Source organism: Leuciscus leuciscus (assembly GCF_965113295.1).
Source record: "Leuciscus leuciscus genome assembly, chromosome: 23".
In the NCBI taxonomy this organism is placed as follows: domain Eukaryota; kingdom Metazoa; phylum Chordata; class Actinopteri; order Cypriniformes; family Leuciscidae; genus Leuciscus; species Leuciscus leuciscus.
This window is the reverse complement of record NC_138747.1, coordinates 1,850,271-1,862,770: the sequence shown is the minus strand read 5'-3', so window position 1 is coordinate 1,862,770 and position 12,500 is coordinate 1,850,271. Positions and strand designations below refer to the sequence as shown.

The 12,500-nt window shown below is 40.9% G+C and overlaps 1 protein-coding gene and 1 long non-coding RNA gene across 2 annotated transcripts in view; both read right to left on the bottom strand.

Annotated features, from left to right (window-relative positions):
* LOC309487564 (uncharacterized protein) overlaps positions 1-8,368 on the bottom strand; it is a gene marked incomplete at both ends in the record, with an annotated part of 9,057 nt that extends 689 nt beyond the window's left edge. The window contains 2 exons of the mRNA XM_082155295.1: positions 7,581-7,925; positions 8,004-8,368. Coding sequence (XP_082011421.1) covers positions 7,581-7,925; positions 8,004-8,368 — 710 coding nt within the window. The remainder of the gene's footprint in view (positions 1-7,580; positions 7,926-8,003) is intronic.
* The window catches only part of LOC309488058, a 145,904-nt gene that overhangs the window by 71,467 nt on the left and 61,937 nt on the right, over positions 1-12,500 (bottom strand). The gene's annotated exons all lie outside the window — the stretch shown is intronic.

Below are 12,500 nucleotides of genomic sequence, written 5' to 3'. Positions count from 1 at the left end.
CGAGCTGTTGAAGCTCCGCCCCCTGCGCCGGGAGCAGCCGCTCATTTGCATTTAAAGGAACAGAAACAAAAACGGTGTGTTTTTGCTCACCCTCAAAAAGTGACAACTTTAACATGCTAAATAAAAATATCTGTGGGGTATTTTAAGGTAAAACTTCACACACACTGACATCAGAGACTTATTTTACATCTTGTGAAAAGGCAGGGTTGCCAACTCTCACGCTTTCAGCATCAATCTCACGCTCTCACGCACACGCAAGAAATGTCACGCCAAAATCCACGTTTCTCCCCTCTCAATCCGTTAATTTTCTGTTGATGACTATACTAGACCACAGCGTATTAAAGACAGGAGAGGAGTTTAAGGCACACAGCTGCAACATCTGCCTACAACGTTCTCACTGCAGTCTTCTCTGATCGTTGATTCGCTGAAACCTGATACGTCAGTTGCGTGTGAAAAGTTCATGTTCGGAGCATTGGTTCGGAGTCAGGGCCCACTGATGCGCGTTTCAAAGTTTGGATGATAATCAAGGTAAGCAGATAATAAAATGGTGTGCCTTGTCACTACAGACGTAGCCTTGACTAATTAGTCTGTGTGCCGACTCGAGAGTACAGACTTCAACTATAGTTGCAAACGTTGTCTGACGTGCGTTATGTGGGCTAGCTATTTGCTCAGTAAAAATAGGCCCATGGTACAAATTACGTTTTGTCAAATCGGGCAAGTGGCATTTTAAAATTCCCCAAATTATGAAAGGTTGCCCAGATTGTGTTAAGTCGGCCACAGTCAAATGCAGATGCTGAGCGAACCTTTTCAGTTATTGGCCTAAACAAGACTGACACCAGGAACAGACTGTCACTTGATGGCACCCTGTGAGTGATGGGAAGTTCGGATCATTTTACTGACTCGCTTCGCTTGTTCGATCTCGTTCATCAAAATGAACGAATCTTTTTCGAGTCATTTCGTTCATTTAAGGGGCTTTAAATGTTATACTTTTAACAGCCAAATTCCACGAACACATCCACCTACGCAGTCTTTATCATATTCTAAATTAAGAAATCATTATAATGCAGTCAAAAATTATTTACAGGGAACATAAATAGTAATACTTACTTTACCTTCCGAGTCTTTCGTTCATTTGTCACGTGACAGACGCAATGAACGTTCATGAACGGATCGAACCCTGCTTCAGACACGAGCCTCCTGCAGAGGTGGTGAAGCAGGCCAACACTGGTCACTGTGGCATCGGCTACAACAGGCCTCATGTGTGAAACTTGTGTTGTGGTTTTCTGAGGAGGTGGAGTAACTATTATGTGTCCCTTTTGTTTTGAGATTTCCTATTGTTTTGATGTTGTTGTTTTACATGTTTGTTATTTAATCACCTCTATCTTAATTTTTTCTATCAATCGATCAATCAATAAATGAATTGTACATTTTGAAAACACGTTTCCATTCTATTCGTTTTTTTTTCTTTTTTCCCCATAAATCAGGGTTTATACTAAGTAAACAAGGACTGACATTTTTTAAATTAGGGTTAGGGTTACGCGCGCGCACTGAAGTTTTACAGAGTCTCACTCCAGCCAAAGTCCCAAAGTTGGCAACCCTGAAAAAGGGCATTATACCACCTTTTTAATAGAGATATTAAAGTAGCCTAATGTACAATCTAGTATTGGTTAAACATGCATTGAGGAGAATATGTTAATGTTCTTCTGCCCCTCTTGATCTACCCTTTCGGTGTTGGTATTCCACTCATGTTTAACACTGCTTTACTCAGGGAATGAGAAGGAAAGGTAACTGTTGATATAGGATCTTTAACCCTGTCACTCCCGGTGCGTAACCTCATACTACGAGAAAGGCTTTTACGGCCTTGTCTCCACAACAGTGCATTATTTGTTACAACCAAGTTTTCTATACAGTATGTTGTTCCATTCCACTGTCTGTATATTTAAACATGTAACTTAACAAATAACTTTGCCTGCTTTAAAGGCTTTGAGAATCTTTCCTTTTATCACTGATTGAGCTCTATTTTAACGATCTCAAACTCAAGTGTCAAGCGCAAAACACAAGTAACTTTGTGGGCGGGTCTCGGGCGCTGTTGCTATTATACCGGTGGGATAAATGACTCTTGCGCCCGACGCAAATCTAAAATGTGTTGCTCTGAAGTAGCTTCATTACTCATAGGTGTGGTTTGGGCGTAACGTGAAATAAACCAATCAGAGCGTCATCTCACATTCCCTTTAAGAGCAGACGCGCTTGTTCCATGGCGGATTGCTATTATAACGGCGGATTTGCCAGGAGCGGTTCACAGCCGAGGAGACCTACGTTCTCGTCAGGGCCGTAAAACACAGAGAAGTGACATTGGGGATGGAGAAACACCCAAATTAGCTTCGGTTAAACAGGTGTATGATAATTTGGGTAAATGTGTAAACTAGATGTATGCTTTTATAATAAATAAATTGTCTATCTATCTATCTATCTATCTATCTATTGTAATAATGTATGATTTGCAAAAATGAAAACTGCTGCTTCTGTGTAGATAAGAGAATCAAAGTGTATGTGCGCTGTGCACACGCTACATTGATTATGGCCAAGCATGCGCCCTTAAAATAGCATATGGATAACATGCGCAACGCACCACTGACTTTAAACTAGGTTTTTTTGCGCAGTGGCGCAAAATAGCACCAGGGAACGTTTGCGCCGGAACACGCCTCCTCTTTGCGCTGAACCGCTCCGGGAAGCGCAAGTGTTTTTCCTAGTTTACCGACGTGTGTCTGTGGAGGGAAAAGTCCGCTGTGTGTCGGGTGCAAAATAGGAATGATACATGCGTCGGTGTACAAAGTCACTTGCGCTGGGTGCAAGATAGGGCCCAATATGTTGAAAGCTAAAGTGATTATAACTTTCGTTATCCAAATGTTCAGGTTAAATCAGTTCTTAGAAAGACCTTTACCTTTAAAGAATAAGAGGTTAAAGAATAACAACAACTTTAATAGAGTCAGATTAATCATATTGGATATCAGATAATTATTTAAATTATACACGTTATCCTTAAACTGCTTTTTGTTCCGATTATTGGTTCAAAATAGCAGCATAAACTTCCAGCCTTACACAATCCCACAATCCCAGCCTTACCTATCGAGTCATTGAACATATTGGGCCATATTGTGTGTGTGTGTGTGTGTGTGTGTGTGTGTGTGTGTGTGTGTGTGTGTGTGTGTGTGTGTGTGTGTGTGTGTGTGTGTGTGTGTGTATGTGTGTGTGTGTCTTAAGCCCTGTGTGTTTAATATCGTACTGTTCATAAGTGTATCCTAATCCAGATTGACTTCCTGCCCTTTATTCTCTCTATATATAAAGCAACATTTCATTTGTGTAAATATGAATTGTGGAAAACATGGCTAGGTCTTTGTAATCTGCATTATGATCTGCATTACTCCTCGATGGTCTGACCTTCTGGTCATCAAAGGTCAGAGTGGACCATTTCAGGGATTGTGGATGCTTTTAACTGTTCCATCGAGTCTCTTTGCAAACAATATATCCTGCATGCATTAATCAGAAGATAAAATGATTGTCATAGTTGCTATTCAAGTTGAAACTACTTCACTTTTCGGTTGACATAGCTTTATATGCATGGACTATTATTTCAAATTCACCTAGTAATGTCAGATTTGGCTCCATTTTTATTCGAAATGTCCACTTTTCAGCTTTGAATCAATTCCGACGGATAAAATCAGGCCTGGTCCTACACTTTCTGTTTTTGTAGAATACTTTTACTCATCAAGCTGAAATAAAAATAGGTCGCTAATGTCTGTTCATGGTGATTTTAAAAGCATTTCGTCGGTCCATGAAATGCATTCCGTGGCTTTAATATATTCTGAAGCTGAGCAAGAACTCCCAGAATCCCACAGTAAATGTCTCATGGGCATCTGTACTAGAACATATAGAGTGTAAAGACAGTCACGTGCATCTTGCGTTCATGGGTCTGTGCACAATTCGTGTGCATGTATGAGTGTGTGCATGTATGAGTGTGTGAGTGTGTGCATGTATGAGTGTGTGCATGTATGAGTGTGTGCATGTGATGCATGTATAAGTAAATCACATGATGAATCATCATTCTGCTTCATGCATGTTTTAAACCCTCCTGCAGTGTGTGAATGCGTGTGAACTGTTGCACAAACGTCCGTGTGTGTGTTTGCGCTAAGGCAAATCAAGCGTGTCGTAAGCCATCAATCCGATATCCTGAAGAGACAGCACCTTTGTGTTTGTGAATATGGATTATGGCTGGAGTTGGTTAAACATGTCAGCGTGGCGTTTGAAAACAGCGATGTTCTCTCATCATGCAAATCTAGGCTTATGGGCCTGTAGCGCAGACAGATTACTGAAAGCTCAACTTATCTCACCTCAGGCCCTACCACACTTTTATCAGGACAGGGTTTGCACTAAATATTTGAGTCTACTTATTAAACACTGAAAATAATCACTGAAGCTGTCCTCCATGGACAATGTATTCATTTATTTTAAGTATCGGTCTGATTGGAAGTCTATAATTTTCGTTTACTCTATTTCAATATAATATACTCTTATATTTATAATTACAGTATAAATATTCACTATTGTCCTGGTTGGTTGTAGATAATTTCATGTTATATATTCGAATTCAAAACAACATACTATTTATTTATTTATTTGTTTGTTTGTTTATTTATTTTAGGTGGGTTTTTTTGTATTAGTCTGATATTTAATTATTTTTTATTTATAAGTATTCAACATTGGTCTGGTTGGTAGCAGATAATTTATATATATATATATATATATATAATTTATTATATTATATATTTAGTTAATTGGATATCAATGTAATTGGATATCGATCATTTTAAGATTTATTCCATTTCAAAATAATATACTCTAATAATTATCATTATATATATATTGCCTTTAGTATTTGTCTGCATGGTAACAGATAATTTAATATTATTTATATAATTTCAAAACAGTATGATTTCTTTCTTTCTTTCTTTTAGGGCTGTGAAACGATTAATCGCGATTAATTGTGTCCAAAATAAAAGTTTGTGTTTACATAATATATGTGTGTGTACTGTGCATAATTATTTTGTATATATAAATACACACACATGCATGTATATATTTAAGAAAAAATTGTTGTTTATATATAAAATATTTACTTATTTACACAGTGTATATATAAGCAACTATTTCTTAAATATATATATATATATATATATGCATAAATAAATATATGCATGCGTGTATATTTATATATACAAAATAATTATGCACAGTACACACACATATATTATGTAAACACAAACTTTTATTTTGGATGCGATTAATCGCGATTAACCGTTTCACAGCCCTAATTTATTTATTTGTTTGTCTATTTATTTATTTATTTATTTATTTATTTGGGGTTTCCAGTATTGGTCTGATATCTATTTATTTACAGTATAAATATTCGGTATTGAGTTGCTTGGTAGCAGATAGCAGATTTCATAATATTTATTCAATTTCAAAACAGTATTTATTTATTTAATTCCAGGTCACATATGCATTAAAGAGTTATCCATAGTCTATGTACAGCACTATAATACTTTCATTCATTCCTTGCCTGCAAACTTGCAAGTAAAAAACAGTCTCTAACATTATCCAATATTCATATTTTCACAACTAATGGTGACTGGTGCTTTCTGTGCCAATCTCTGCTCCAGTGTTTCCAGACCATTGCCATGCGGTTATTAAGGTTACTGTTGGGAAAGTCCATCAAATATTCATATGTGTGTGATGTTCCCACCTTCCCCTGGTCTCTTCCTTTCTCTCTAAATGTCTCTCTGGATTAGGCCGTCTGAAGGGATTCTGGGATTCTCTGCTGATTGTGTCCTGACCGAAGCAGATCAGTGGCTACTCGCATTTATTCTGAGCGTGCTCACCTCACTTTCCCGTTCTGCTCCACTGCGAGAGGACAGCGTTCACCCGACGAGACGTTTGACTTCAAGAAATGTTCTGTGTGTTAAGAACTTAATCTGTATTGATTAACATCCTTTACCTCGTGCAGTAAATATATCCAGGTGCTTTTGCTCAGCATCTACACGAGGACAACGGGAAGGTATCGAGTTCACTGTCCGTAAAGCTCCGGTTATATGGAGCAAACACCCTGAGGAATTACTGACGGATGAGTTCAGATCCTTTCTCATATTGAGTGCATCTAATGTACATCCAAACCTGTATGAACACAAAAGGAGATGTTTAGCAGCATGCACACTTCTCTTGTCCATACAGTGCTTGATGAACATAAGCACCAGAAATGCCACTAAAAGGGGACATTTACTCGTGAATAATGCAACTCATCCATTTGGAAAAACATGCCTCTGCCTATATTTCTACACATTTAGTGAGTGTAGGCTCCTTCTGTCGTGAGGCACGTTTCTAGTGAAACATAGTGTGTAAAATCTTCGGAGTGACTCCCGTCAACGTATAATTGTGACAAATGTCGATGAAATGTCGAAATGAGTGATGTAAAAGTCGCATGGATTCCGATATGACCGGTCAGACTGAGGTCGCATTGCAAAACATCTCATCTGTATCTGATTTAGTACAACATATGGACGTATAAAGATAAAATGTGGTTTGTACTGTTAAAAACCTGGAAGGCGTCCAGGAGGCATCTGGAAAAGATGCCCGAGTCACCTCAGCTGACCCCTCTCAATGTGGAGGAGCAGCAGCTCTACTCTGAGCTCCTCCCGAGGGACCGAGCTTCTCACCCTATCTCTAAGGGATCGCCCAGCCACCCTGCGGAGAAAGCTCATTTCGGCCGCCTGTATCCGGGATCTTGTGCTTTCATAAGTGAGAGTAGGAACGTAGACTGACCGGTAAATCGAGAGCTTCGCCTTGCAGCTCAGCTCTTTCTTCACCACGACAGACTGGTACATCGACCGCATTACTGCAGAAGCAGCACCGATCCGTCCGTCAATCTCCTGTTCCATCCTTCCCTCACTCGTGAACAAGACCCCAAGATACTTGAACTCCTCCACTTGAGGCAGGAACTCTCCACCAACCTGAAGTGGGCAAGCCACCCTTTTCCGACTGAGAACCATGGCCTCGGATTTGGAGGCGCTGATTCTCATCCCAGCCGCTTCACACTCGGCTGCAAACCGTCCCAGTGCATGCTGAAGGTCCTGGTTTGATGGAGCCAGCACGACAACATCATCCGCAAAGAGCAGAGATGAAATCACGTGGTCCTCAAACCTGACACCCTCTGGCCCCTGGCTGCGCCTAGAAATTCTGTCCATAAAAATTATGAACAGAACCGGCGACAAAGGGCAGCCCTGCCGGAGTCCAACATGCACCGGGAACAAGTCTGACTTGTAATCCGGCAATGCGGCTTCCAGCAATGAACCCTCCAGCTCCCTGGAGAGGGTATAGAGCTGGTCCAGTGTTCCACAACCGGGACAAAAACCGCACTGTTCCTCCTGAATCCGAGGTTCTACTATCGGCCGTGTTCTCCTCTCCAGTACCCTGGCATAGACTTTCCCAGGGAGGCTGAGAAGTGTGATCCCCCTATAGTTGGAGCACACCCTCCGGTCACCCTTCTTAAAAAGAAGACCACTCCGGTCTGCCAGTCCAAAGGCACTGTCCCCGACCGCCACGCGATGCTGCAGAGGCGTGTCAGCCAAGACAGCCCCACAACATCCGACTTGAGGTACTCGGGGCGGATCTCATCCACCCCTGGTGCCTTGCCACCGAGGAGTTTCTTGACTACCTCGGTGACTTCAGCTTGGGTGATGGACGAGTCCACCTCCGAGCCCTCAGCCTCTGCTTCCTCAATGGAAGACGTGTCGGTGGGATTGAGGAGATCCTCGAAGTATTCCTTCCACCGTCCGATGACATCCCCAGTCGAGGTCAACAGCTGCCCACCTCCACTGTAAACAGCGTTGGTAGGGCACTGCTTCCCTCTCCTGAGGCGCCGGACGGTTTGCCAGAATCTCTTCGAGGCCAACCGGTAGTCCTTCTCCATGGCCTCACCGAACTCCTCCCAAGCCTGATTTTTTGCTTCCACAACCACCCGGGCTGCAGTCCGCTTGGCCTGCCGGTACCTGTCAGCTGCCTCAGGAGTCCCACAAGCCAGCCAGGCCCAATAGGACTCTTTCTTCAGCTTTACGGCATCCCTTTCTTCCGGTGTCCACCACCGAGTTCGGGGATTGCCGCCTCGACAGGCACCGGAGACCTTACGGCCACAGCTCAGAGTGGCCGCGTTGACAATGGAGGTGGAGAACATGGTCCACTCGGACTCAATATCTCCAGACTCCCTCAGGATCCGGTCGAAGGTGGAGCTGGAGGTGGAAGTTGAAGATCTCTCTGACATGGGATTCGGCCAAACGTTCCCAACAGACCCTCACAGTACGTTTGGGTCTGCCGAGTCTGTCCAGCTTCCTCCCCCGCCATCGGTTCCAACTCACCACCAGGTGGTGATCAGTTGACAGCTCCGCCCCTCTCTTCACCCGAGTGTCCAAGACATACGGCCGGAGGTCGGATGAAACGACCACAAAGTCGATCATCGACCTCCGGCCTAGGGTCCGGATAACAGTCCAATAACAGAACACCCGTGCGACAGAATATACAGTATGTTATAACCTCAACCACTTTTATCATAATGCATGATTTCTAAACTGATACGTTTTGACATTTGCATAACATAACCAGCTTTTCTGACATGGTAAACTTGTTTGGTAGCTCACCTGGTACAGCATTAGAGCGAGTTATGGACCAATCAGTGAAGAGCAGTGTTATTTTAGTAGTATTGATATTATTTTGAATTCGATTTTATTTTCACATTTGCTTTTCACATTTGCATTTGTAAACACTAGGGATGCATGATATATCGGCCACCATATTGGCATCGGCCGATATATGTTCATTTTTAATGTTATCGTTATCGGCCCAATAAGAAAATTTGTCTGATATATTAAAGCCGATAAATAATGTATTATTTCCTCCAGCTGAGACACTTCAGATGCGCACTGTTCAACATGATGGTTTTAAATTGCTTGAAATATGATTGAAATCACTTCAAATAAGCAAAATACAGTAAAGTGCAACAGTTCAGTCTGTCATATCGGCTACATAAAATTATGAGAACATTATAATTGTGTTTGGGACATGGCTTTTAATGGTGAAACTTTTGTTTTTGTAATCAGGCTCTCAAAAATTATATAAAAATTCGGATTTAGATTTATCGGCCAATATATCGGTTATCGGCTTTCAAATATAAAGAATTATCGGTTATCGGTATCGGCCAAAATGTTCATATCAGTGCATCCCTTGCAAACACTATTAGGTTTAATGTATAACTTCTACGTTATTTTCATAAGCAATACAGCTTTAATGTTGTAGCGCCACTAACTGGACATTTCATTGCATTACAACAACCACATTGTCAGATTCACGTTCATTCATTTCGTTTAAAACTGAACATGCATTTAGAGCCATCCATTAAGCAACGTAATATCAATTTGCATCGGCACGTGACTTAAAACTTCTTATTTCGTGTTCAACAAAAGAAAGAAAGTCACTTCGGAGCGACATGACGATAAACACACAACTCTTCCTGTAAATTGTAACCCAGAATATCCCCTTAAGATTACAGACTTTGATGTTTTACTCTTCAAAACAAAACCCCAGCTAATTCACTTCTATTGCACATTAATCGCCTCAGTGCATGAAAACACAATGATTATTTTAACACTCATCCGTCTCCTCGTAATGAAATGATTCAGTCATGCAGGATTTTAACACATTGTGATCTTCCATTCAGAATATTCCATAATTCCTGCAAATTCTGTGATGATCCGTCCCTGCAGACGACCTTGTGCCTGAAGCATGTCTAATTTAAATGCATTACACACCTCTCTCTCTCTCTCTCTCTCTCTCTCTCTCTCTCTCTCTCTCTCTCTCTCTCTCTCTCTCTCTCAATGTGAATAAAGGTGAAGCAGAGTTCAGTCGCTGAACTCTCGTTGACCCGCTTGACAACAGAACAGACTGATCTGGATGTGTTTGTGTGTGTAAGTGCTCACACCACGGGAGATTTACACACACACAAACAACCACACACACACACACACACACGCACACACACACACACACACACACACACACACACACACACACACACACACACACACACACACACACACACACACACACGTGGTTTTGGTGTAGGTGAGTGTTTGTTAGTTGTAGTAGTTGCTTAGGTGTGTTTTGCGCATTGATAGCAAAATAGCTTTCCATGTATCTTTATCCGTCATTTGACCTTTGACCTCAAAGTGATGAGACATAATGGCTGCTTTAAAGCTGATTTGTGTGTGTGTTTGTGTGTGTGTGTGTGTGTGTGTGTGTGTGTGTGTGTGTGCGTGCGTGCGTGCGTGCGTGCGTGCGTGCGTGCGTGCGTGTGTGTGTGTGAATGCATCCATGAGGATGATGAGGATATAGGACTTGCACGTTTATAATCGCACGTACACTATCCGCTGAAAAGTTTGGGGTCTCTAAGACTTTAAGTGAGATTAAACTAATCAATAGTGTCAGTAAAGCCATTACTCCAGTCTTCAGTGTCACATGATCCTTCAGAAATCATTCTAATATGATGAGTTGATGCTCAAGAAACATTTCTGATCATTATCAATGTTGAAAGCAGCTCAATATATGAAAACTGTGATACATTAAATTTTTCAGGATTCTTTGATGAATATAAAGTTTAGAAGAACAGCATTTATTTGAAATAGAAACAATTATAACATTAGAAATGTCTTTACTGTCACTTTTGATCTATTTAATGCTGAATAAATGTAATTTCTTAAATTAAATCTTACTGACCTGAACTTTTTAAAAAGTTGTATATTTATATTTATATTATAATGAACCATAAAGAGAAGATTCGTTGACACCACAGATGCTTTATTAGTGAAGCTTTGATATGCCAGAGTTTGACCGCGTGTTGACCTCGTGCAATATTAATACGCTGTACTCTTAAAAACATAATTCCTAACGGAGTCAAAGTGGTTTAATAAATGAATATTTGATCAGGAGTCGTGAACGCTGGTTGAACTTGTGAAGAGAGGGAAGCGAGGCTGGTTGTTTAAGATCTTCTAAGATTTGTTTATTCATTATTATTTATTTAGTGTCTTGTTTTGGATCGAGCTGGAGAGGTGCGGAGGAAACAATGACCACCCGTTGAGCTTCAAGTGTCGGGACAACGATCCTCTGGGATTGATGGACAGATGTTTAGGGGTCTCCTGGTCTCTGGGATTGAAAAGGTTTAAATAGGCGTTCAGACAGAGTGTGTTTTAGTGTGAAGAATATAAGTAACTGAACAGTTGATGATCCTCAATGACTTCCATAGTATGGGAAATTAAATGCAACTGTTTGGTTACAGACATTCTTCAAAATATCTTTTGTGTTCAGCAGAAGAAAGAAACTCATACGGGTTTTGAACGACATGAGGATGAGTAAATGAGAACTGAATTTTAAATTTCGGGTGAACTGTCCCTTTAAGAGAGATACATTAGGCAAAAACCGTATAACCTAGTTTTTTTAAGCCCCCCTCATGTAATCTATGAAAGGGAAAAGTGATGATTAAAAGGTAAACTCGAGCTGCACTGCAAAAAAAAAAAAAAAATTATGAAACATTATAGGAGTATGTTTACAAGAAAACACTATTTCAGTTTTTCTACATCAAAATTTCACCTTTAAAATCGTCGTGAAACAGAATTCGCGCTAGTCTTTTTTTCACTATAGAGACAGAGCGTATTTAGGCCACGCCCACACCCAGGGGGAAAACAATCAAACCGTCTCCATTGACTTTGCATTGCGAGAGGCTGCCTCCTCCTTGTCATTTCTTGCTTCTAACAAAAGACAGACAAATGCCTAAAAGCTGCTGTGTGACAAGGTGTACAGCAAACAAGCAAAAAAAAAACAGAAATACGTTTTTATTAGCTCTCGACCTCAAAAAACGAGTGTTTAGGACATAAAAGTGGATACAGGCAGTTGAGACAGAGCGTCACGTGTCTCATTACTCTGAGAACTAACGTACACCCGCTGGAGGAGACTGTAATCGGCAACACAGGATAGTTTATCTTACAGAAATATAATATATAAAACTGACATTTGGATATTTGACTCACCAGTGACCAAATGTTTAACTTACTGCACACGTAGTGGATTTTAGTGCATACTGAGTGTCAGGATCCCACAATTTACTCATTCGTTCCAGCCTGTATCCACTTTTGTGTCCTCAAACGCTCGTTTTTTGGGGTCGACAGCTTATGAAAAATTATTTCTGGGTTTCTTAGTTTGTTTGCTGTACACCTTGTCACACAGCAGCTTTTAGGCATTATTCTATATTTTGTTAGAAGCAAGAAATGACAAGGAGGCAGCCTCTCGCAATGCAAAGTCAATGGAGACGGTTGGTTTGTTTTCCCCCTTGGTGGGCGTGGTCTTCAGAT